This window comes from Megalobrama amblycephala, linkage group LG18 (genome assembly GCF_018812025.1).
Source record: "Megalobrama amblycephala isolate DHTTF-2021 linkage group LG18, ASM1881202v1, whole genome shotgun sequence".
Taxonomy (NCBI): domain Eukaryota; kingdom Metazoa; phylum Chordata; class Actinopteri; order Cypriniformes; family Xenocyprididae; genus Megalobrama; species Megalobrama amblycephala.
Window position 1 is genome coordinate 31,816,273 of NC_063061.1, and position 27,887 is coordinate 31,844,159.

At 37.2% G+C, this 27,887-nt stretch overlaps 2 protein-coding genes across 2 annotated transcripts in view; both read right to left on the minus strand.

Annotated features, from left to right (window-relative positions):
• LOC125252766 (multimerin-2-like) lies at window positions 1-27,860 on the minus strand. The gene is made up of 4 exons (XM_048166331.1): window positions 27,435-27,860; window positions 27,219-27,272; window positions 689-820; window positions 1-508 (listed from the first exon to the last, which is right to left on the minus strand). The coding sequence occupies exons 1-4, from the start codon at window positions 27,805-27,807 to the stop codon at window positions 207-209; spliced, it is 861 nt and encodes a 286-aa protein (XP_048022288.1). The 5' UTR covers window positions 27,808-27,860; the 3' UTR covers window positions 1-206.
• Window positions 26,439-27,887, minus strand: part of LOC125252765 (heavy metal-binding protein HIP-like) — a 40,701-nt gene continuing 39,252 nt past the window's right edge. The window contains exon 4 of the mRNA XM_048166330.1: window positions 26,439-26,811. Within this exon, the coding sequence (XP_048022287.1) occupies window positions 26,531-26,811 (281 nt within the window). The 3' untranslated portion in view covers window positions 26,439-26,530. The remainder of the gene's footprint in view (window positions 26,812-27,887) is intronic.

Consider the following 27,887-nt stretch of genomic DNA (forward strand, 5'->3'; position numbering starts at 1 on the left):
CAAAACACTTTTGAGTCACATGAGAGATTCATGGGTCCTGTCTGTCTCAGTGCTGGAACTGTTTTATAAAGTTACATTTATAGATTCAGACTTTTATACAGTAATCTACTTCAAATTTCAAACATGCATTTTCCCTCATTAATAGACGTTCATATGTTAAAGATTTTCATCTTAAATCATACGCTGAAGGTTCAGAATTATTGGAATCACATTCTGCAAAGCTCTTGTTCTCTTAAGGGAAACAGTAGGAAACCACTGAAAGTGTTGTGGTTATTCTCACTATCTGCTATCCTCGTGTTAGTCCCAAGTCTCACATAGACAACATCTCCAGCCTCCAGGATCAACACAACTCCATTCGAGGAGTTTACCCGATCCTGAGCCTGATAATTAAATGACACAACCATGTGCTTTCCATTCTTATAAATAGAGGCAGATGATCCAGTTCCACCATGACCATATACAGTGACTCTGAACATGTACGCTCCTTTCAGTGGGGCTGTGAAAATACCTGAATCAAATAACAAGAGATACAGAATCAGCTGTTTCCTGTATGATTACTCAATTACCAAACACACTGTGTAATAGTTTTTAAAGATGGCAGATCATTTAATTCTTTTACACATTACACAATTGCAGAGAGGTCTGAATGGAGCAGAAGGGTTTATGACTCCATTTCATTGATAATTACCTGTAACTGGGTTGTAGGCGTTCCCTATGTTTGTGAAGACGTTCCTGTAGGTTATTGTGATTTCAGTGGTAAAAGGACCAACATATCCACTGCCAGATTCCATCAGTCCAGCTGAAAAAGCTATTTCTCTGTCTGTTATTGAAAAACATAAGCAATATTGTCATATATTACTCTATTACACTGAGAATGTATACACTGAATTTAACATCATTCAAGCACACTTTCACCTCTATTTTCCTTTCTCAACTCCTCCACTTGACTCTGAGTAAGATTTGACATTTCTGTAAAGGAAAAAGGATTCTGTTAAATGACATTTAGACTACTAATAGATAATCTAAACAATTTACACAGTATACACTCAGCTTTAACATTTAGACTATTGTGGGATTACAAATTTGTACTAGGTTTCAGTGTAATAGTATATGAACTGAAAAGGTTATGTACAATGTATTTTACATTTTGAGGTAAAGATAATAAGGAGATCAAGACAGGCAGCCCAGGGGTCTGTGAAATTAACCTTTTGTCTTCATGCTCTTCCTGACCATTTGGCAGGACAAACTCAAGATACAGCAGTCCTTTTGTCTCTATGATAATGTAAAGGTATGGACGATACTGTCCGACTGATTGGATTAGCACCTATGCATTTGAATGACACAGTTATGCTGATTAGATCATGGCTGGGAAATGTAGGGAATGGACTGATCCCTCCCCCTTGAATGTATATGAACTACCAAGTACAATCCCTTAGTTAGACTTGGATGACTACAGCAACACACACAGCACGTTTCTCAATAAAGATTAACTTCTGCTTGAAAGATATCCCAATGTCTCCTGGTCTCTGCTTCGACGAGGAAAAAGTTTCCAACACTATGCAATGTATTGAGGATCATTGATAAAAGAGTGATAAAAGAGTGAACGTTTTGGTGAGGTACCTTCATTTTTCTTGTTCATCTCATCTCTCAGTCGCGCCTCTAAAGCCCTGATGTTTTCTTTCTGCTCTGTAACGGTGGTGGTCAGTTCTCTGATGTTTCCTTTCTGCTCTGTAACGGTGGCGGTCAGTTCTCTGTTCTTTTCTTTCTGCTCTGTAACGGTGGCGGTCAGTTCTCTGTTCTTTTCTTTCTGCTCTGTAACGGTGGCGGTCAGTTCTCTGATGTTTTCTTTCTGCTCTGTAACGGTGGCGGTCAGTTCTCTGATGTTTCCTTTCTGCTCTGTAACGGTGGCGGTCAGTTCTCTGATGTTTCCTTTCTGCTCTGTAACGGTGGCGGTCAGTTCTCTCAGTGCTGCATGGATGTCAGGGATGCCCAGATCGCAGTATTGTTGGCTGTCAGTTGAAGCTTCAGCTCTCAAAGTGTCTGTTTGAGGTGGATTCTGTCTTCCGTCCTCAGAGCTGATCTGTTGACTGATCTCATTCTCATTGAGTCCTCCATCTACCTGCTGCTGAACGACAAACACAAAGGTTTCCAACAGCAGCAGTATACATACTAAAGCCTTCATTCTTCACTGATGTTTGTGTCCAGCTCTTGCTCTGTCATCCCCACATCCTCTCATGTTCCTTTTATAGTATCCTGATTTACTGTCTTTTGTACTTGATTTACATTGCTTCAGATAAAGCAGAGTAATTAAAGTTGATTGTGAATCATGAACAAAGAAATGTTCCAGGCTTATTGGAAGTTTATCTCTTTATCTGATTCCTCTCTCTCAGCGGTCGGTAACCTTATAGCATGTGAAGGGAAAACCACCCTTTGCAGCTATAACAGCTTCAACTCTTCTGGGAAGGCTTTCCATAAGGTTTAAGAGTGTGTTTATGGGAATGTTTGACCATTCTTCTAGAAGCACATTTGTGAGGTCAGGCAGTGATGTTGGCGAGAAGGCCTGGCTCACAGTCTCCGCTCTAATTCATCCCAAAGGTGTTCTATCGAGTTGAGGTCAGGTCTCTGTGCAGGCCAGTCAAGTTCCTCCACACCAAACTCGCTCATCCTTGTCTTTATGGACCTTTCTTTGTGCACTGGTGCGCAGTCATGTTGGAACAGGAAAGGGCCATCCCCAAACTGTTCCCACAATGTTGGGAGTATGAAATTGTCCAAAATGTTTTGGTATGCTGAAGCATTAAGAGTTCCTTTCACTGGAACTAAGGGGTCAAGCCCAACCCCTGAAAAACAACCCCACACCATAATGCCATGCTTGAATTCACTGAGCTCCTGAGAGCGACCCATTCTTTCAAAAATGTTTGTAGGAGCAGATGCCTAGATGCTTGATTTTATACACCTGTGGCCATGGAAGTGATTGGAACACCTGAATTCAATGATTTGGAGGGGTGTCCCAATACTTCTGGCAATATAGTGTATCTTGTGCAATGCCCTTGTGTGTACTACTGCAATAAGTACACACAACAAATGCATAGAAAGCCACCTAAGAATTGCTTTAATGTGGCTTCTGAATGTTGTTTTAAAATATTTCAATTCCAGTGAGTAAAAGAGTCATGTCTATTGTCAGAACAAACATAAAACAAACACAACAGAACTACTGTATATAAAAGCTATTCACATCTTTAAATTAAAGGATTTATACTCTAATTTTGTACACTACTCCACATTCAGATGGTACTCAACCAGAATGCGTTTTTGTTGCAGCGGATACCGTCGTGGTTCATTTTATTTCTGCTGTTGGCCGCTAAGTGGTGCTATAACTATAGATTTTCATATGTTATGGAGTAGACGTATCACAGCTCGTTTTCGCGAGTAGCAGTCAACTGCCCCATGTGGAGATAAAACAAATACTATCAATAACATTTTAAAAATCATACATAAACATCCACATAACTACATGTAGAAAATGTAAGCATTCGTGCAAGAATTTGCGGTTTAAAATGAATTCAAACAGTACAGTAAATGTCAAAATTGTGTTTACTTTTCATGGACTGCGCTTTAATTTAGGAATAATTGACAACAGGCCATTGAATTCTTGAAGAATTCAAACAGAATCAGATGCATTGCTTGATCAGATTTACTCCGTTTTACTATACCAGCAGTTGGGAGTTCGGTGCCTTGCTCAAGGGTCTCACCTCAGTCATGGGATTGTGGGTGGAAGAGAGCTCTGTACAGTCATTCCCCCCACCGATAATTCCTGCTGGTACTGAGATTCGAACCTGCGACCTTTGGGTTACAAGTCTGACTCTCTAACAATTAGGCCACTACAGGACCAAAGCACGTTCATATTATTAACTTTTAATTTACTGACACTGTGTCGTCTTAATTTCTCTATTCAAACCTGCGATAGTTATATAGGTCTGTGTTGAAAATGTCAGGGCCAGTTTCAGAGCCCCGTGCTGAAATGCGGGGGGAAAATAAACTTTCATGTTTTAATAATAATTCAAAACATGAGGGTGTTTGATTGGGATATTTCGTCCCTGTGTTTTAATTCCACTGTAGTTGAATTGTACCTTCCTTTTAGCCTTTTTTTTCTTCATTTTTCAATTCATAAGAACTTCATAGCCTAACAATGTTCTCACGTTTAGTAGACTACAAAGAAACATTTAATAAAAAGTGATCAACAGGTTCTTAATTAATTTAAAAAGGAAAAATGTAATAAAAAGTGATTAACAATTTCTTAATTCACTTACAAAGAAATGGTTTAATAATAAATATGATCCACAATTTCTTAATTTAATGGACTCTTTTTCTGCATGTTATGCACAGAGATCTGGGTTGTACAGGAATAAATGTTTCAATGTGCATGTCGGACCTGTCGAAATACATCAGTGAATTATTGAATGTAGTTTCAAGCATTTGTCTGCCGTCACTGTAACAGTAGTCAAATGGCTGGAACATTAAACACTTACATGATAAATAATTAGCCAAGAATAAATATTATTATTATTATTACTACTACAACCAGTCATTTTATTTATTTATTTATTTTTAATCTGTATTTAAAAGTACAAATGTCACAGCAGTCTTATGCAATGTTGCAAACCGTCCCTTTGTGCCACCTGGAGGTGATTTTTGTGACACATTCTTTGACACATTATGTGACACACGTGACACATTTAACGCTGCGGCCTCGTGGCAACATTACACATGGCAGTAATAGGCATTGTGGTTGACTACGTACTGTAGGAAGAACACATGTCTACTAGTTACTGACCTGATGCAGACACATCAGGGTGAGGTTTACGTAAGGCAGAGCACAGAATCCAGGAAACTCTGATGCTTTTTTGGTAACACCCACTAGGAGGCGCTTCGGTAACACAGACGCCATTTTGGAGTGAAAATGCCAACTGGACCATTGATTCCATCACATCACATCCAGCGCACCCAAAATCGGAGAATCTCACACCCAAATCAGAAGTGCAATAGAAAATATCTCAAAATATCTCAAAAATAAGTCATTAGTAAATATTATGACACCGACAGTAAATGTTGTATTGTCATTTACATGTGTTATATTATCAGTTGTGGAATCCAACCATTAAGTACACATTTGAGGTAACATAGTTAGCCTACTTTGACTATTTCCATTTTATGTAACCTTACATATTTACTATTAATAGATACAATACAATATATATTTCAGACTTAGTGGAGTAATAATTACTATTATTAGTTACTATTATTCCACTAGGTCTGAAAGATAGGCTATACTGTACATTTTAATCCCCTGGATCACCCTAAAAAACATGATGATCCTATAGAACATGATGCATCATGCAGATCACAGATGACCTGGACGGTCATCCTCAGAGTCTGAAAGCATTATTTTAAAACATATGGCTTCATCAACACATATAACTGTATCTACAAGGCATATATATTATACATATATTATTTTAGGCATATATATTATACAAGGCATCACACAACAGATACTATCATTGGACTGTGGCTATCAATTTCTATTATTTTTTTTGTGTAGTGTCTTATAAAAAGCACAACAACATAACTCTAAGATCCAAAAAACATGCACAGGTCATTTATTCAGACTAATGGGTTCAAACCATGTTTTCTACTAACCTCTTGTACACTTCCTTGTCCATTAACTTCTGCTACACTTCCTTGAGACGGTTCCACAGTACAATCACTAAACAGCACACAAACAACAAGGATTAAGATAGAAACCATGAACAGATGTAATCAGATGTTTTACAGCCCTTTAGATTTAGATTAGACACACAATGTCCCATTTCTTCTGCTTTTATATTGAACATGAACCATGACAAGATTAAAAACATCTTGCATTTTATTGTTCATGCTATCTTGTGGTAAGCTTGTATGCTGAGGTGTTATTAGCTGAAAGAATTACAATTTTATATTTTATATAATATATTTGTTTATTTTCTATATTATATTTTGATTTAATAATTATGATGTTTTGCACTTCACAAATCAAGCAGCGATTGACAGCGCTCTGATCCAGTGGCATTGTCAGGTTGACACACTTTAATATCTCACACTTTAATAGTATTAATTGGACTTAATAAAACAGGCTGTTACCTTAAGGAATGATTACCTCAAAATGTACGTCCGTATGCAAGTTTGAGTGACTTTATTTAAATTAAATACATTAGCTATTGTCACATGTTTACATATATAATTTTAAGCTTTGTGGCTATACTATTCACTCAAAAATTATTTTTTGATGCTGGTTGATTCTATTGGATTTTACTTGTGGAACCACTGTCCATGATTGAATTGAGTAAGTTGGACATAACTATTTTACATAGATTCTTCCTTAGTAAAGGATTTTGCATAGAGTAAAAATAAACCTTTAATGTTAAAAAAAAACTAAGCTGGTTGTGTTGACCCAACGTAAGTACATTGGAAATTGGAATAACAGAATTGCATAATGCTGAAATAAAGCAACTTAATCATGTGGAAATCCTTTCCATGATTTTTTTATGTTCGTTCAAAGAGTTATTTTTTTGAGTGTTGAAACTGTGTTTAAATATTTACTACTGGTCCCATTTATTTCCATTGTAAGTGCCTTACATTTTTTTTTTTAAACTAAAGAACAAGTTTTTTTCTCTGGTGATTGATGTCATGCCACAAATGTTGCAAATAGAGGTAAACTTGTTGAATCCACAAAATGTCCCTTTCAATGTTATTTTTCCTCCACGTGCATCAACAGATCCTGTATCAACAGATGTAAATATGAATTTATGCACAAAACTTGTCAACTTAAATGACGTGTATAAAAACATTAAATGTAATTATTAACCTGATTTATAACTTGTCATGTAAAAGAATGCCCTAGATTATGGGAACTCTTGCACTAATGATAATGTTGACCTTGGCTTGTTTTATGGTACCCTAATATGATCTGTGTTTTTATCTTTGTTAATTATTACTCGCTCATAGATTCTGTCGGAGAGTTCAATCAATTTTACATTTACACTTTTGGCAGATGCTTTAATCCAAAACAAATTATATTACAATTTAACTTCAATTTATTTGTAAATCACCTTTATAACGCACTTTGTTGCTCAGTTTTACAGAACACGGAGAAGAAAATATAAAGAAAAGAAAATAGTCTTTTAAAACACAAGCAGCCAAAGGAAAAAGTTCCAATGAAATTCCTTAGAGTTAGTTCACCCAAAAATGAAATTTCTCTGGACTTAAATGTGGTATTTTTGGGGGTAATTTATTGGGAGATAAATAAACCGGATTTCATAATGGGTAGAACGAGATGAGGGTGAGTAATTAATGACAGAACTTAAAGTTTTGGGTGAACTAACCCTTTGTGAACAACAAAATCCCGTGTGTTGGTCACGAGTTATTTCACGTTTAACCCTTTAAAACTGGATGTGTTGTCGGTGACACATCCAACCAAGCTGTATTCATGTTACCGTAGCTCTTGAACCCTTTGCGCTATCGTAATAATTCAAATTGCTACAGACAGTAGACAACATGGGCTTTTCGGTATATATGGGTTATTGTGGTAATTTTGTGCCTTCTGTCAGCAAATGGCAGCCGCTTTCAGGGAGAGCAGGTGGAAGGAGGATTTGAATGGAGAGATATGGAGCACGGCAGTTTAGGGAGTTTTGGATCGCATAAATAATAGAAGAAACAAACAAAAACATGGCGAAGGAGTACACAGTTGATTGGGATATTTCTCCTGAATGAAAACTGTTCAACCAAGTGTCACAAAAAGGGAGTGTTAGAAGTTTGAAGTGTTAGATTCTCTGGTAACACTTTACATTAAGGTTCCCTTTGTAAAGGGTTTATAAAGGTGTTTGTTAATGAGTAATAAGTCATTTACAAATGCATTATAAATCATTAATAATGCAGTTATAACTGTATGAATAAAAAGGGCGACTTTAATACAATACCTGCCAAATAGAGAGCTGTTTTTAACTCACATGTTATAAATGTGTGTAACGCGGTCCTACTAGCGTGTAGCACTCCTCTAACTAACTCTAGGTCACTGCATAAAACACTTGAGGAACCACATTAACCACTGGGGATTCCTTTGGACCAGAATCAGAAGATAAGGATCGTCTCACAGGAGCAAAGGTAAGTAATGAGTATAATAGTATAATCTAGTAATAGTCTCTAATCAATTAATCACACAGAATAAAGTAGAATAAAGAATAAAGTCAATCAATAGGGAAAAGAATGTAGTATTTGGTTTTGATTGATTTTTAGTCTTCAATCCTTCTCTTTTAAATTGGCAATGAAATAACAAGTGAATTGAATAATAAAACCCAAAATATCAAAAGGGTATAAAAATTCAAAACCCAAATCAAGGTTCAGATTCAGAATAAAAATTAAAAAAAAACAGTAAAATAATAATAAATTTCACACACAATTTCAAAATCAGTGTCTAAGTTTTGAAATCAGTTCCTCAAAGACATTCAGATTTTAAATACTTTTAAAATCTGTTTCACAATGAGCTTCAGTTTTTGCATTCAACTCAGTCTAAATGTTCAGTTGTGTTTAAGTTCAGTGTCTCAATTTCAAGTTCAAGAGTATAAAGCAATGTTCATCAAAAAGTGGAAGAAAAAATTAAATCCAGAAGAGAAAAAAAACAATGTTTTATCCACTGAAGATCCAGGTAGAAAAAACTCGGGAAAAAAAAAAAAAAAAAAAAAATCAAAGCAAAAATAGTTTGATCCTACCAGTTCGGCAGACTTCACGCTCTTTTGTTTGATCCTACCAGTGCGGCAGACTTCACGCTCTTTTCTCTGTTTCCAGGTACGAGAGGATGGAATGGCTCGCCAGTCCCGACCGGAATACGAATATTCAGCAAGGACAGGATTCAGGAACACAATTCTCACAAAGAAAAAAAAAAACAGCCTTGTAACAACAAAGCCAAAATGAAACATTAATGTCATTGTCCAAATAAATCATTTCAAATTAAATCAAACTCTCTGTATAAATCATTTGCACATACATGAGAACATACATGCTAATTCACCATGTGCTCAATCCAACACTAGGGCTGCGTTCCAGTTCGGTTTTTAAATGCCCTTCCCTCGCTAACTTCCCTCGGTCTCGTTGACTCGGATGTACGTCATTGTTTACGTCGCACGAGTGTCCACTTCTGGTGGAACCTTTGCAATGGGCTGAACTGGAACGTCCTAAGCCCTTGATCACTTGGAATCCGCAAAGGAGCTGATTTATTATTTATTTTTTGCTCTTACAAATTTGTTTACTATAGCATTCTATATGTATATATGTGTGTTTTAAATGTTTAAAAAATAATTAATATATCATAGAATTGTTTGTGGTAGGGTAAATTAAACGCGATATGCGGTGACGTCATAATCGTGTTGCATTGTGGGTTATGGAGCTGCCTGAAGTGTACATGTGAAGTAGACGGTTAAAATCGAGGGAGCGAGGGTCTGTCCACGTAAACTTCCCTCGTCCACTTCACGAAGTGGAACGCACATCAAAATGGCGGCAGGGATTCCCCCGAGGGGAAGTATGTAGGGAAGTTCGCGAGTGCGTGTCTAAAACTGGAGTGGAATGCAGCCAGAGTCTACTTCACATGTACACTTCAGGCAGCTCCATAACCCACAATGCAACACGATTATGACGTCACCGCATATCGCGTTTAATTTACCCTACCACAAACAATTCTATGATATATTAATTATTTTTTAAACATTTAAAACACACATATATACATATAGAATGCTATAGTAAACAAATTTGTAAGAGCAAAAAATAAATAATAAATCAGCTCCTTTGCGGATTCCAAGTGATCAAGGGCTTAGGACGTTCCAGTTCAGCCCATTGCAAAGGTTCCACCAGAAGTGGACACTCGTGCGACGTAAACAATGACGTACATCCGAGTCAACGAGACCGAGGGAAGTTAGCGAGGGAAGGGCATTTAAAAACCGAACTGGAACGCAGCCTTCGTCCCTCGGTTAAAATTCTGTCCATGTTAACTTCCCTCGTCCACTTCACGAAGTGGAACGCACTTCAAAATGGCGGCAGGGATTCCCCGAGGGAAGTGTGTAGGGAAGTTCACGAGTGCGTGTCTAAAACTGGAGTGGAATGCAGCCTAGGGCCTATGCACAGTGTAAGCAAACTAGCACCGCATGGCGCGCATTTCACATTAAGAAATTCCTTCCGTCTAACACATAAAACATATTATAAACCTTTAAACACGACTATATACAATCATATATCATATTGATACACTTTTAAAGCATTTTTGAAAACTTTTACATCACTTCCCAGATAGCAAGCACAGGGCTCTCAAGTCTCACGCATTGGGCGTGAGACACACGCATTTCAACCCGTTCACACGCTCACACGCCACACCTTGTATTTCTCACGCAGAGAAATCTCCAGGATAACGCACAAGTTGCGCCGCTATTAGAGGAATCAAGCGAGTTCCCATAGAGTTCAGAAGGCCCTGCCACGCACCAGTTAATCTAATAAAAAAATATAGCTACCGGACAGCCAACCAGAAAATAGAATTGCTGTATCCGGGTAAGATTTAGATATTCCCGCCACAACAATGTTTACGTTCTGATTCCAACGATACATTCTGTGATTCACGGCTCGCTCACTGATTCAGGTGCTCACTTAAGTAGTTAGAAGAGGACATCTGTCAGTCACATTGATTCACATCTGGCTACAGACTGATCGTGATTGATGGGACCATACACTATGAGTACAGTAAGTCATCTTTGTGTCCAGGCAGCTGGTAGGTTAGTTAACAGTTGTCCAGAGTACTTTACGTGAACTTGCCTAGCTAGTAGGGATGGCATTTTCCAAATATTGTATTCGTATATTTGGGCTAATAAAAAAATGAATATTCGTGTATTTAAAGCTGCAGTCCGCAACTTTTTGTGTTAAAAATTTACAAAAATTATATAATGAGAATATACAACATGAATCCATTTTCCAAACCGTGTTTTTGTCTTATCCTGAATCATTATGGTACACTTATAATAAGTGTTTATATTCGGACTATTTCAGACATGACTGGTAGGACCCGCCGCAGAGTATCACAGTAACTGCGTGACTCGCCATAGACATACACGGAGAAAAGTAGCTCCGGCTAGAATGTTCCTCCGCAAGACGCGTGCTGTTCTGTTTATTAACCGCTAGAGGCCAAAAATCGCGGACAGCAGCTTTAAATTATTATTAAATTATTAAACGATTATTTTGAGAAAATGAGAGACGTTTTAAAAAATTTTATTCAAGTTGTCATCACCATTTCTGAACAAACTTATTATTAGGTAATATACACAACAAGTTTACGTTTTATCTTAAGGTTTTCATTCAGTTTAAAACATTAAACAATATGTGTAAACAAAAAATATCGGCCTAAAGAACAAGCATTATAAGCTCATGCAGCGAGCGGGAAAAAACACTGCAGAACGTAATGTACATATAATGTACACTAGAGTCAGAATATGGTTACCATGTTTTATTGTTTCACATTATAATGTTGAGGAAATAAATAAAATAAAATGTGTATGATATATTACCATTATCTCTCTCACTCACTCACTCACTCACATACACACTAAAATGCTGAATTAAATAAATATTTTTTTATTTGTACGAATTTGTGTCATTTTTCATATCAGACCCCCATCCCCACCCAAACCCCCGTTGCTGCCGCTGCCGCTGCCGCCGCCGCCGCCGAAATCTCACTCTGAACTCAGTTCAAAACTTGAGAGCCCTGCAAGCACTTTTGGGCCGATTCCGGCAGAAAAGCGCTGTCGGCTCACTGTCGACGTCGATGAAAAGATTATGGGCCATAACTCTGCCGACTGTACGCATCTGGCTGACAGACAGCGTTTTCTTTATGGGCCGGTCTCGGCTGAAATAGTTGTACTCGCGGCAGGTCCATATAACTCGGTATAGATCTATCGGCCCGAGTTCGTTTCGTAATAGGCGGGCCCCCAAATAACAAGCACTTTTGGGCCGATTCAGGTTTAAACGCGCCAACATCGACTCAATTTCAGAGTCTGTGAAAAGATAATGGGCCAGAGCCGTGTGGACTGTACGGCTGACAGACGGCTTTTTCTGAACGGGCCGATCACGACTGAAAGCTCGTTATCTGTTTTCGGCCCGAGTTCGTTTGTCACAGGCGGGCCACCGCTGGAATTAAGGAATTCAGCCGCCTGAAAAAGAGTTTTGGCGGTTAAATCCTGAGGAGAATCCTGCAGTCGACATTTCATGATCGAGAGAAAGGATCAGCTGCAAAACGGTAAGCAATTTAATTTATTTAATGTTCAGTTTAGTGTTTTTAAATGGATTAATTAATGGTTTTCAATGATAACATAACGTCAGTATCCATTCGGTCCCAGAGAGTGATAGTTTTGAATAACATGTTTAGAACAACATGTTTAGAACAACTGCTGAGCTCTGGAGCACTGTTGGCTAATGCAATATCGAGTTATATTTTGTCTACTAAAATCAGTCAGTCAGTTCATCTTTTCCAACGAGTGATTATTGAATTGAGTCGGAGTAGGCTATAGCTACAGTGGCGCCTATAGGCCTGTATAGCACAAAGTTTCGGGTGGAAGAACTTGCTTTTTCCCCACAAAACTTTCTATTAATATTGTTAACATAAGTTAATCCCATACAATATGTTTAAAATCATATATTTTAATGCAAAGGGAATTTCTATGATTTTGTGCAATCATAAACTAAAGTTTAACCTGAACGCACTGTTTGGAGTCTGTTCAAATCTTTTATTTTTATTTTTTACAGATATTTTAAACTCATGCATAAACTCTGGATGCAATAGAGTGCCCCAGGGATGACGCGTTTTTGGTATGGAGCCAGAATGGTGACTTTAAAATTTGGCATCACAAATTAAAATTGTCATTGAAAACAAAAGCAGAACTGAAAAAGGAAACATTGGCATTGAAACATTTGCATTGAAAACAGTTGTATTGGCATTGAAACAAGTATTGGCACTGAAAAAATAAAAGAATTAAAATCTTACAATCTTATTCTTTTATTGTATTGGGATTTATTTGTATTTTTCAATGACAATCTTCAGATTTTTTCTTCATGTCACTCTTTTTCAGTGACAGATTTTTTTTACAGTGTCAGTTTTTTTTCAATGTCACTGATTTTCAGTTTCAACTTTCTGTCACTGTTTTGCCGTGGAGAGGGGAGGGGTCTGGGGGAGGGGTCTGAGAGGAGGGGTAAGTAGAGCGTAGTTTGCATATAATTTGCATATAGGTATACTGAAGAAGTAGGCCTGCGTCACTTTACTGGAACCCGTCGTCAGCTCTGAAGCCTCTGGCATGGTGGCGTGACAAAATGTCCAGTTTACCGGGAACTTCCAAGCCGCAAGTAAGTCTGTTTTTTTCTCTGCCATTTACATGTTTATTCACGTGCAACCTGGCCGGTTTGGTTAACTTTTAACGGCCGTTATGCTGGTTTTTTTTCGCCGTCGACTGGAACATGTAAATTACTAACATTAGCCGTGTTGGCTAACTTAACCTGTGGTTAATGCAGGGTCAAAAATAAACACCGGTCAAGCACCATATGCACCGAACAAGGCTAAAAGTCCGGTTTGGCAAAAAAATAAATTAACGTTAGGTGTCTGTCGGTATATACTTGTTGCCGCTAAGTATGAGTACATCACAACAGTGGCTAACAGTAACATAGCCTGTGACGTTAACATTGACATGATAAACAGCAGGGCTTCGGCTGTGTAAGTTACACTACTGACATCCCCAACCGCACGCACACACACACACACACACACCGGAGAGCCTCTCTTTGAGCCGCTAGTTCGGCTTAAACGCAGGTAACGTTACACAGTAACTCCTAGGGCCGCGAATGTGCTTCTATCTGTATTTAATGGTAGTTAGCGTTAAGTCTCCAGCCCTGTGATGTCTCCTTTCTTTTTCTTTAGGAGTTCGCGGTCAGTGTTATTGCTGCTGCACAAGGCCTCATAAACGTGCTAACGCAAAACATTCAGCAGCATCACACCCAGCACAGCAGAATCCAGTGCCGTCACATGAGCACCAGAATCGACAACAAGCACAAACCCGGAATATTGCTTCAGGTCAAGGGAGGTGTTGCTGAAGTTGAGAGAGATGGCAGATTCGCGACCCCAACAGAGGACTGTAAGTTAACACTCTGAGGTCTAAAAACGCGCCGGCGCGTTTTGCAGGTTTTTTTTCACATTGCAGCAAAACAGACTTAAAATACTCTGTCATTTTTTGTCATAGAGCCATAAGCAATACATCAATTGAAACTATAGAATATCTCCTTTTATTTGTATACACTCAGAGTAAAAACAAAATGTTGTGCTTTTTGTAAAATAAAGAAAACTAACATGATGCGTGATCTCTCATCTCCCTCTGAACGAAGTCCAATCTGATAGTTCTCAGAAAATGAAGTGTAACTTAGTGAATACTAATCACAAAAAATTCATACTTATGTCTAACAAAACATGAAATGTCAGGTTTTAAATCGTGCAAGTCAAATCGAAAACAAACATTCTGTGTTTATGTAATCTGTATGAAAGAGAGCCATGTCAGAAGTCCGTGATTCAGCTCATTACCCACTAATGCGGCCACGCCCACGGAGCCAGCGCTATTCACAGGCAAATTCAGAGACAACACATGCATTCATCATCTCAATCGTGTATTTATTGCCTTGAAAATTGTTTATCTGGATGAAAAAGCCATGGTTAGCGATCTCTGGAAGACATTCAGTAAATTCCTGTTTGTTTTCTTCTATTGATAAGTTTTAAGTGAGTTTTTGTTTCTTTAGCGCCCTCCGGCTGTAGTATGAATTGGTAAACACCATTCATGGAATATCATCTCTTCTTAGGTGAATTGTGGACTAAAATGCACAGAGCGCCCTCCGGCTGCAGTATGAATTGCAAACACCAGCGCTCATAGAGATAACAATGAATATTAAATAAAAAATAACTCCTCTGTATAGAAAATTGACATAAACATATGAGAATCCTATATTTCTCCAAATGTGCATGCTTTTAAACTAAAAGCCTATATTCAGACTCTTTGCATCACAGAAATACATTATATTTTTAAAGTATAATATAAAACCATTATTTTATATTGTAATAAAATTTTTCTGTATGTTTCATATACCATGATGAGCTTGAGACATCACAGAAGTTTTTTTTCACAGCCTACCTGACTGAAATGCCTCATTAATATGCAAGTCTTTTCAGGTCATTACTATTCAATTCTTTTGTCTTCACAGGTGAGAATGAGCCATTATTCATGGAGATTCACGCCTCCTCGCATACCGTGTTTCTTGGCAAAAAGTGTCTTACAAAAACTAAATCAGTATATTGTTATAAATGAAAGAGTAGTCAGCATAATTTTTACATAATTTTGAAGCAAAAACTCTAGTCTACAACCTTCAATACCCAAAAGTCTTGTGAACACAGATTTAATATACTTTTATTGGCCTTATATCAGTGACTTAAGTTTTTTGTTTTTTCAGTAACCACGCATAAACGTTATTCCTTCAAAAACACAAACATGTACACACATGTTCCTCACATATTATGGTAGCCTAGTTTGTGCTGAATACAGTGTAATGACACTTGTGTCATTAATATGTTTATGAACAACTGAAAAAAGCACAAATGTCAGGGCATGTCAAAACTTCTCCAGGCCCCAAATCAGCCTCAGACTCCAGAGGGTTAATAATCAAAATATGTTTGCCTATTAGGTTTTATATATGGCTTTTTGCTCTGACGATCCAAGGAAATGACAAGTTTATTTCAATACATCTTTTGTTATCTCATGAATTGCACTGAGTTCTGCTTAGCTCTCTATAACAATGTGAAATTAAAATTTAAGTTTTGCATTTGCTAATTTCTGGAAAGAGTGGTTTTTAACATTAAATTATTTGATTTAAATGTAATTAATATTTAATGAAATGTGCGCCAATTCAACATTTCTATAGCTGTATGGCAGATCTAAGGTAGAGTAGCTTGTCATGGCAACTTGAGCACTGATACATGTGTCATCACATTAGAGTGTTTTTTTTTTTTAATGTTAATTACAGGAACCTTTGATTGTGAGGCAGTTCATGGAGAGAATGCTGAGAAGGCTTCAGGAAGTTCTGCGACGTCAGCCTGTGGATTTGGATTATTTACACTTTGTTTTAAGTCACGAAGTGGGACTTGTTCGCTCTTTTGCCAATGTAGTAGAACTGCCTCAAGGTGTTGTTCGTGCTTTATCTGACTTATTAAGACTTCTTCGTTTACAAGAGGAGAGTTATCCAGCTGCTACCTATGCAGAGGTTCTGGGTGGTGATAGGGGACAGCCAAAACTTGTAATTTCTAAAGAATGTCTTCAAAACCTAATCAACATGCAGTTGCCCATCCCCTGTGTAGCTAAGCTCCTGGGTGTCTGCAAAAGGACAGTGTATCAGCGGATGCGTGAGTATGGATTATCAGTTACGGGATCATACAGCAATCTCACAGATGAGGAGCTGGACAATCTTGTGTGCTCAGTTAAATTGAAGATGCCGCATATAGGCTATAGAATGATGAAGGGTGAACTGCAAGCGATGGGACACCATGTCAGATGGACCAGGTTTCAGCATCCATGCACAGGGTGGATTCTGCAGGGATCTTGGAGAGAATAACACGTTTAGGCTGTGTTGCTAGAAGAACATATTCTGTCAAGGGTCCCCACTCACTGGTCCACGTGGACACAAACCACAAACTTATCAGGTGTGTGTGTTATGTTTCACAAGAATATTGTTATAATATGTTCATATATTTATATTCATAAATGTTTGTTGAAATAGTTTGCAGAGTGAGTCTCTTAATTGAGCTTTTACAAATAAGTTCTATTCATGTTTGAAGGATGCGGGTAGATTTTGTATGCTATTACAAGATAGGCTATAGATTGCTGGAGCTGTATTTCAACAAAAAAACCTTTTTAATACAGTTTATTAATTAAGCTGCACATAGAGTTAGTTTGTGCCGCCATTTTATAAAATTCCAACATGTGAATGGGTAGCTATTTAATGATTGGTGCTTAGTGACTCTTAATCCATTCCACACTGTGTGGATCAGCTTGCATGCTGTAAATTAAAAACATTCCTCAAGAATGCTTGATTATATTAGCATGGTTCTTTAGCGTTAGGCAGTAAATGCATTGGTTTACCATAAAAAAAACAAGATGAGGATGACATAGGGTCAGGAAAAAGTCTGCTGTTGCTACACATAATGATACATGGCTATGTGTACAACATTGGTTTAACTGTTACATGAAATAAAGAAGAGAAAAAAACAGTAATTTACACACTGAGGCTAGCTTAATTTCTCATATTATAGGAGGATGTCCCATCTTAAGTACAGCTTTTACAAATAATTGGACTTCACTCTTTGAGACTATCTCAAGAACATAATCTTGAATACTGACAGTTTTTCTTTAAGGCCTTTGGAGTGTTTTCTCCAGTGATGTATACCTGAGGATGCTTCCCATCTTTGCTGATTAAACCTTTTGGAATACCCAATTTTTTTATTGTAATTTGGTTAAAGCAGAACTTTTTTTAAGTATAGCTGCACAGTAAAAAAAAAAACATGCAATTCTGTAGTGAAAAGATTCTGAAGGTTACATGGGTTCATGGTAAATAAAATCTGAATTGACCACCTTAATCATTTGATCATCTGATATTGCCTTGACTGAATAACTTTTTGATATTTAGACTTTATTTAATATTTGTTTAGAGTGTTTGTAGAATACATATACTGCTAGAAATACTAATTGTAATCAATAAATGAACTTATAACTTTATAACTAAACTCTGCCTCACATGGCATTAAAGGTCCTATGACATGCTACTTTTTGGATGCTTTTATATAGGCCTAAGTGGTCCCTAGTACTGTATCTGAGGTCTCTTTCCCGAAATTCAGCCTTGGTGCAGAATTTCAGCCATTACAAGCCAGTCCCAGAATGAGCTTTCCTCAGGACGTGCCGTTTCTGGGTCTGTAGCTTTAAATGCTAATGAGGAGGAGAGAGGCGGGGGCAAGGCGGAGGGTGGGTGTGGCTTTAACTAGCTCGCAGCCACTGTACCATGCGCTAATGTTGACAGTGGATGTTTCGCAATGGCTCGTAGACACGCAGTCGTTCAGGCGTTTCAGTTTGACCCAGAATCTGATCCGGATGAAGAAGTTGCAACTCAGCGGCTACAGCAGGACATCTCCGAATGGTTAGTTTAAAACATTGTGTCTGGATACGGTACTTTAGTTGGTTTATGTATGCTGTTTAAGTTATTATCATGTAGCTAATGCTAGCCTACATTGTTGGCTCTTCATGTCGCTCTGATTTGCTATCGTATATTATATATATAATTATCAGCTATAGACACTAACCAGCGCAACTAAATTAGTCATCTGCCATTATTACAAATACCTTTTCAGATAGGTGCCTTTGTGGAAAATGTGCTACCATGCCAACATAATTTATCTGTTTACATATTTTATATTTCATAAATCTTAAAAGTTTTTTACAATCTTTTTACAATTACATCAAGCTCTGCAATCTGGAAATATGGATATCGCGTGCGCCAACAGCAGAATCCAGTTTCTTATTCGCAGCTTCTTATTGACGCTATACGGTACACCTTAAAAAACGCGACGCTTCCGCATTTGTAGCTTCTTATTCACGCTCAATACAGTGCGGTTTTTCTGTTTTTCGTGCTTTTTAAAGGTATTGTGTTGCTTTTTGTGTCTATTTTCAAAACTAAAAGAAAATAAACTATTTTGAAATGCAAATAACACTGATATATCAGCGAAAATAGGCTGCAAAAATATAAAGGCTCATAAAATTTCTCTATTTTGAGAAAAAAAATAATAAACTCTTCTGAAATGTAAATAACTCCAAAATATCAGTGAAAATTACTGTAGAATTACAAAGGTATATAAAAACAATTACATCATTCTTTTTGCAGGTCATCCTTTGAATGCATTAATGAATAAATTGAATAAAAATAATTCAAACAAATATTACAGATTTCAATATCACAAGGTAACTACCTGCTCCAGCTTGGATCCAGCCTCGGATGACTTCAGATGAAGGATTCCAGAACATCAAACATGGATGATTATACAAAATGATCATGTTGTCATTGCTTTTCATGCACACTACTTTTACTTAAAATAAGTAAATACTACAATTTGTATAATGTTCTGATCTGTTCTGTATCATCTCATAAAAGAAGACTATTGTGTTTTTGTCACGTAGAAACATGAACTTGCTGTAAAGCTTCTTTTGAAATATGTATAGTGAAAAGCGTTTTACAAGTGAATGTGAATTAAATTGCATTGAACTGAAAGAGCCCTTGCATTGTTGGTTACTGTACCATTTTTAAGTTATGGACCCAATCTCACACTACAATTTGGAGAGCCATTATATTGTTGGCTCATTTGGGGTGCTTGACTATCATCATTCAAATTTTTAGACTTTTTTTACTCTAGCGTTATGATGCTATGGACTCATTAAATTGACAAAGCGTGACAGTTAGAAAAGCGATTGCATTGTTGGCCCAATTGGGGGTGCTATATCTCAACTAATGTTGAGGGTGCGTTAAAAGTTGCACTAGAGCCATATTCCCAATGCACTTGACTGTCACCTTGCAAATCTTTAGACATTTTTACTGTAGCATTTTTAAGTTATGGACCCATGAATTTGACAAATGTGACAATACATTTACAGGAGAAATTGCACCATTAGCCCAATTGGAGGCGCTATATCTCAGCTGCCTTTAAGGGTGCGTTAAAAGTTGCATTAGAGCCTTATTCCCAATGTACTTGACTGTCACCATGCACATTTTCAGACATTTTTTACTGTAGCATTTTAAAGTTATGGACCCATGAATTTGACAAATGAGACAATACAGTTACAGGAGAAATTGCATTATTTGGCCCAATTGGAAGCGCTATATCTCAGCTGCCTTTGAGGGTGCGTTAAAAGTTGCACCGGAGCCTCATATCAAATGCACTTGACTGTCAACGTGCACAATTATTATGGACAATTTTACTGTAGCATTATGAAGTTATGGACCTATGAATTTAACAAAAGCAACTTAACTCCAAGAGCAGCTGAGATCTCTCCTTTAACTGTATTGTCACATTGGTCAAATTCATGGGTCTATAACTTTAAAATACTACAGTAAAAATGTCTGAAAATGTGCATGGTGGCAGTCAAGTACATTGGGAATAAGGCCCTAGTGCAACTTTTAACGCACCCTCAAAGACAGCTGAGATATAGCGTCTCCTATTGGGCCAATAATGCAATTTCTCCTGCAACTGTATTGTCACATTTGTCAAATTCATGGGTCCATAACTTCATAAAGCTACAGTAAAATTGTCCATAATTTTGTATAGTGACTTTCAAGTACATTGGGAATAAGAGTCTAGTGCAACTTTTAACGCACTCTCAAATGTAGCTGAGATATAGCGCCTCCAATTGGGCCAATAATGCAATTTCACCTCTAACTGTATTGTCACATTTGTCATATTCATAGGTCCATAACTTCATAATGCTACAGTAAAAATGTCTGAAAATGTGCATAGTGACAGTCAAGTACATTGGGAATAATTCTCTAGTGCAACTTTTAACGCACCCTCAAATGTAGCTGAGATATAGCACCTCCAATTGGGCCAATAATGCAATTTCTCCTCTAACTGTATTGTCACATTTGTCATATTCATGGGTCAATAACTTCATAATGCTACAGTAAAAATGTGCATGGTGACAGTCAAGTGCATTGGGAATAAAGGTCTAGTGCAACGTTTAACGCACCCTCAAAGGCAGCTGAGATATAGCGCCTCTGTTACGGCCCATGTCTGAGTTAACAGCTCGTTCAAAATAATAACTCCAATTAGGACATGGACCGCACACATGCAAGAGCCACAGACATTTTCAGGACAATAAATCACCCTCGTTTAATTATAATAGAAAAAATAAAATAAACAATTCATAAATAATGTTACAAACAAAATTAGACAAAATATTAACAAAAGAATTAACAGTAAACAGGTAGGGAAAAACAGCCAAAGAAACAAAGAACGCCTGCCTGGCTATTCTCACCAATAGTTCTTACCTAGCTTCCGATAAAGCAAAAGGAGTGAGTCTTCCGGGCCTCTGCTTCCTTCACTATACTTACTACATTAATAAACAGTGACCTTTTTAAGCAAATCCACTACCCGTTACTGTTAAAATTAAACATTAACCATATAAAGAAGACATATCGAACAAAACAATGAAAGATCAAAAATACAAACTAAACTACAACAAAACACAGACTAAGCGCCCCATGAGAGCGGACGATAGATGTTCAAAAGGGACTGCAGCAAAGGAATCGCAGAGAGAGACACCGGCGAAACCAGCCCAACGAGAGAGAGACTCCACTGTCGCCATCCACGCTATTTATGCCGGAAACTCAGTGACGTCATCGTGCTTCCACCAATTCAGAGCTTCAGCGCCACCTATGTGTCTTTAAAAATAAAACTACACAACCACATAACAGCCTCCAATTGGGTCAATAGTGCAATTTCTCATGAAACTTTTGTCACATCTGTCAAATTTATAGATCCATAACTTAATAATGCTATAGTAAAATTGCTCATAATGTTGCATGGTGACAGTCAAGTGCACTTGGAATAAGGCCCCAGTGCAACTTTTAACGCACCCTTAAAGGCAGCTGAGATATAGCGCCTCCAACTGGGCCAATAATGCAATTTCTCTAACTGTATTGTCACATTTGTCAAATTCATGGGTCCATAACTTTAAAATGCTACAGTAAAATTGTCCATAATAATTGTGCATGTTGACAGTCAAGTGCATTTGATATGAGGCTCCAGTGCAACTTTTAACGCACCCTCAAAGGCAGCTGAGATATAGCGCCTCCAATTGGGCTAATGGTGCAATTTCTCCTGTAAATGTATTGTCACATTTGTCAAATTCATGGGTCCATAGCATCATAACGCTAGAGTAAAAAAGTCTAAAAATTTGAATGATGATAGTCAAGCACCCCAAATGAGCCAACAATATAATGGCTCTCCAAATTGTAGTGTGAGATTGGGTCCATAACTTAAAAATGGTACAGTAACCAACAATGCAAGGGCTCTTTCAGTTAATTGCAATTTAATTCACATTCACTTGTAAAACGCTTTTCACTATACATATTTCAAAAGAAGCTTTACAGCAAGTTCATGTTTCTATGTGACAAAAACACAATAGTCTTCTTTTATGAGATGATATCAGAACATTATACAAATTGTAGTATTTACTTCTTTTAACACTCTGAGGTCTGAGGGTATCGCCGGCGATACCACCGCGTTTTTTTTCTTACCAGTGTGAAAGAGACTCAAAATACTCCGTTAATGTTGCACATACAATTAAGAGTTATACACCATTTTAATCTGTGGAATATCTTCTTTTATTTGTGTACACTCAGAGTAAAAACAAAATGTTGTGCTTTTTGTAAAATAAAGAAAACTAACATGATGCGTGATCTGTCGTCTCCCTCTGAACGAAGTCCAATCTGTAACTTAGTGAATACTAATGACAAAAAAATTAGACTTATGTCTAAAAAAACGTTGAAATGTCAGGTTTTAAATCGTGTAAGTCAAATCGAAAACAAACATTCTGTGTTTATGTAATCTGTATGAAAAGAGAGCCATGTCAGAAATCCGTGATTCAGCTCATTATCCGCTAATGCGGCCATGCCCACAGAGGGAGCGCTATTCAGACGCAAATTCTGAGTCAATACATGCATTCATCGTCTCAATTGTGTATTTATTGTCTTGAAAAGTGTTTTGAATAGCCATAGTTAGCGATCTCTGTCCTCTGTTAGTTCGGTTAGTTCCTGGATTGCCTATTCTTCTTTAGTGCTCAGGCATTTGTGGACTAAAGGTGTACAGAGCTCCCTCCGGCTGCAAGTATGAATTGACAGTATCCAGCACTCATAGTAATGACAATAAATCCTGAATAAATATTACTCTTCTGTATAGAAAATTGACAAACATATGAGAATCCATCAATATTTCTCCAAATGTGCATGCTTTTAAGCTAAAAGCCTATATGAAATGCCATAGAGGTAACATAATTGTTCAGACACTTTGCATCACAGAAATACATTGTATTTTAAAGTATATAATAGAATACCATTATTTTATATTGTAATAATATTTCACAGTATTGCTGTTTTTTCTGTATGTTTGATTTACACCATGATGCGATTTGAATCATGATCACAGGGTTTTTTCACAGCCTACCTGACTGAAAGGCCTCATTAATATGCAAGTCATTTCAGATCATTATTATGTGATTCTTTTGTCTTCTCAGGTGAGAATCACCCATTATACATGAGGATTCACGCCTCCACACATACTGTGTTTCTTGACCAAAGATGTTTTAGAAAATTTAAATCTCTCTATTGTTTTATATGAACAAGCAGACAGCATAATTTTTACCTCATTTTGAAGCAAAAACTCTAGTCTACAACCTCAAATACCCAGAAGTCTTGTGAACAAAGATTTAATATATATTTTTTGGCTTTATTTCAGTGACTTAAGTTTTTTGTTTTTTCAATAACCACGCATAAACGTTATTCCTTCAAAAACACAAACATGTACATACATGTTCCTCACATATTATTGTAGCCTAGTTTGTGCTGAATACAGTGTAATGACACTTTTTCCATTAATATGTTTATGAACAACTGAAAAAAGCACAAATGTCAGGGCATGTCAAAACTTCTCCAGGGTCTCAAAAATCCTCAGACCCCTGAGGGTTAAGTAAAAGTAGTGTGCATGAAAAGCAATGACAACATGATCATTTTGTATAATCATCCATGTTTGATGTTCTGGAATCCTTCATCTGAAGTCATCCGAGGCTGGATCCAAGCTGGAGCAGGTAGTTACCTTGTGATATTGAAATCTGTAATATTTGTTTGAATTATTTTTATTCAATTTATTCATTAATGCATTCAAAGGATGACCTGCAAAAAGAATGATGTAATTGTTTTTATATACCTTTGTAATTCTACAGTAATTTTCACTGATATTTTGGAGTTATTTACATTTCTGAAGAGTTTATTATTTTTTTTCTCAAAATAGACAATAATAACATAAAAAGAGTGAATAAGTCAAGTTGAGCTGATGAAATGTTCAATAAACAAAGAAAACTATTATATTTTATGAGCCTTTATATTTTTGCAGCCTATTTTCGCTGATATATCAGTGTTATTTCCATTTCAAAATAGTTTATTTTCCTTTAGTTTTGAAAATATACACAAAAAGCAACACAATACCTTTAAAAAGAGTGAAAAACAGAAAAACCGCACTGTATAAATTGAGCGTGAATAAGAAGCTACAAACGTGGAAGCGTCGCGTTTTTTAAGGTGGACCGGATAGCGTCAATAAGAAGCTGCGAATAAGAAACTGGATTCAGCCTCGTAAAGAAATGTACAACACTCGCGTTACAGTGTGTTTATTCAGACACACACTTGATGCTATCTGTCTTTACATTAGCGACAGTAAGGGCTGTATTGGCCCACATTGAGGAAACAGTCGTCGATGAAATGTGTGGCGCAGACATACAAAACTATGAGAAAACAAAATTAACCCACTGTTTCTTCATAGGCTCAGATGAAGGAACTAAAAAAATACTAAGGTGTTCATTTGTACATCCAAACACTGAGCCACTGCCATGATTCGCTCGTTTACAAGGCATGATGTCTCTCGATGAAAAAAAAATTATTGTGCTCGAATCTCACTGTAGTAGCTCATTTTCTCATGGGCGCGCAAAGTAGAGAAATGGGAGGTAACCTTTCCCCTTATGACGACATATAGGGAAGATTCCAGATTGGGCCGTCTGAGTTTTCATTTTTTCAAACGCGAAGCAAAACACCCAGTGCTCGGTTTACACCCATCGCCTTTTCTAGCCACTGGGGGACCATATGCAGGCTAGGGTAACTCATATTAGTTTCCTCATAAAGTGAAAGTCTTCTGTCTGATTGTAAGTTTTTTTTAAAGTGCTTATAATTTAGATTAAATTTGATTTACTTAATTTAGATTAGATTTATAATTTAGATTAGATTTAAACTGAGAATAATAAAAAATAAGGTGAAGGTGTTTAATTACATAACCTAAACAGTGTTAAAATGTATCAGAATTTGGTAAGAGACTGAAAATAAACAAGATTTATATATTCTGTTTGTCCTTTGTGTTATGCATGTATTACAAGTGAGGCTCCTGCACCTCCTTCCTTGCACCACCGGAGGGAGCCATCACCTGTATATTGACTGTTTTCAATTCAGACTGCATTTCCCATACGCCTTCATTCCTGGGACTGATTTCACGCACTTGCACCACGACACACACAAGTTGCGTCCCAAATGACGCACTATACACTATGCACTTATGCACTATGTACTCATCTATGTAGTGCGTGAATTGTATAAGGTTATTTTGTCATTTAACATCAGAGTCTGACAGCTGACAGGTGTAACACCCTCCACTACGTAATTAAAGCTGCATCAGTTGAGTGCATGAAGTGTCCAACATTCCACACTTTATTTTTTTCTGTTAATTTAGTGCATCATCCGGGTATTTACAGTGTACTTTTTCTTTTTGGGATTTTCAGTGTGAACGCACTGCTTGCACTATTTATACTTAAAAACGTCTTAGAATAGTGCATAAGTACACGAATTGGGATGCACCTACATACTTCATAAGCAGTTCACACACACGCTCACGTTATGAAGACTTGATTTGCCCCAGTGATCATTTCTGAGCGTTTATTGTGGATTGTTATACCTGTGTTTGATTGGACTGTTCCTCGTGTTTGATTCTCTGCTGCCTGCCCTGACCTTTGCCTGTTCCTGGACTTTGTACGTTTGCCGCCTGCCCTGATCCCTGCCTGTCCCTGTTATCGCCTCTGCCTCGTCCTTGCCATTGTTGTGTTTGCTAGTTAATAAAACTGCAAATGGATCCTCACTCATAATCTGTTATTTTGATTGCAAAATTTGATTGATAAATATGATATCATGAGTGTTTCAAAGCAAGCATTGTTGGGGAAATATTCATGAAAACATGAGGAAAGGAAAATAACACAATGTCTCTTTATTCTCTTATTTATTTATGTAGGATAAAGAGATACAGATCAAGGATCAGTAACAAGCTACAACTATAAAAGGTATTATTTAACTTTTTATATAAAGTTACATGTATAGACAGCTCAGACATTTGTAAAGAGTTTTATACAGTAATCTATTTCAAATTTCAAACACACATTAGTCCTTTTTAATACAGGTTCATTTGTTAATGATTCTTCATGAGCTTCATCTTAAATCATACACTGAAGGTTCAGGATTATTGGAATCACACTCTGCAAAGCTCTTGTTATCTTAAAGGAAACAGTAGGAAACCACTGAAAGTGTTGAGGTTATGCTGGTTATCATATATCCTATTGCCAGACCAAAGTCTCACATAGACAACATCTCCAACCTCCAGGATCAACACAACTCCATTTGAGGCGTTTAACCGATCTTGAGCCTGAACATCATGTGCTGTAACCACCTGCTCTCCATTCTTATAAATGGATGCAGTTGCTGGAGTTCCACCATGACCATATATAGAGATTCTGAACATGTACGCTCCTTTCAGTGGGGCTGTGAAAATACCTGAATCAAATAACAAGAGATACAGAATCAGTTGTTTCCTGTATGATTACTCAATTACCAAACACACTGTAATAGTTTTTAAAGATGGCAGATAATTTAATTCTCTTATACACATTACACAACTGCAGAGAGGTCTGAATGGAGCAGAAGGGTTTATGACTCCATTTCATTGATAATTACCTGTAACTGGGTTGTAGGCGTTCCCTATGTTTGTGAAGACTTTCTTGTAGGTTAGTGTGATTTCAGTGGTAAAAGGACCAATATTTCCACTGCCAGATTGCATCAGTCCAGCTGAAAAAGCTATTTCTCTGTCTGTTATTGAAAAACATAAGCAATATTGTGATATATTACTGTATTACACTGAGAATTAATACACTGAATTTATCACCATTCAAGAACACTTTCACCTCTATTTTCCTTTCTCAACTCCTCCACTTGACTCAGAGTAACATTTGAAATTTCTGTGAAGGAATAAAGATTCTGTTAAATGACATTTACCCTGATTATTGTAATAGAAAACACAATTTACACCGTATACACTCAACTTTAACATTTACACTATACAATGTATTATATAGGTGTTTTTCTTTGAGGGTCATTGAGTGAACGATTTGGTGAGATACCATCATTTTTCTTCTTCAGCTCTTCCAGGATAAACGTCTGTTGTTCCCTCAGTTGTGTCTCTAAAGCTCTGATGTTTTCTTTCTGCTCTGTAACGGTGGCGGTCAGTTCTCTGATGTTTCCTTTCTGCTCTGTAATGGAGGCGGTCAGTTCTCTCAGTGCTGCATGGATGTCAGGGATGCCCAGATTGCAGTATTGTTGGCTGTCAGTTGAAGCTTCAGCTCTCAAAGTGTCTGTTTGAGGTGGATTCTGTCTTCTGTCCTCAGAGCTGATCTGTTGACTGATCTCATTCTCATTGAGTCCTCCATCTACCTGCTGCTGAACGACAAACACAAAGGTTTCCAACAGCAGCAGTATACATACTAAAGCCTTCATTCTTCACTGATGTTTGTTTCCAGCTCTTGCTCTGTCATCCCTACACCTCTCATGTTCCTTTTATAGTGTCCTGATTTACT

Bases quoted from the DNA above. Each gene is read 5' to 3' on its own strand.
- LOC125252766 (XM_048166331.1), bottom strand. From the start codon at position 27,807: ATGAAGGCTTTAGTATGTATACTGCTGCTGTTGGAAACCTTTGTGTTT. The intron at 821-27,218 runs GTGAAAGTGTTC...TTTCAATAACAG, and splicing joins GTTGAGAAAGGAAAATAGAG to ACAGAGAAATAGCTTTTTCA. The intron at 509-688 runs GTAATTATCAAT...TATTTGATTCAG, and splicing joins CGCCTACAACCCAGTTACAG to GTATTTTCACAGCCCCACTG.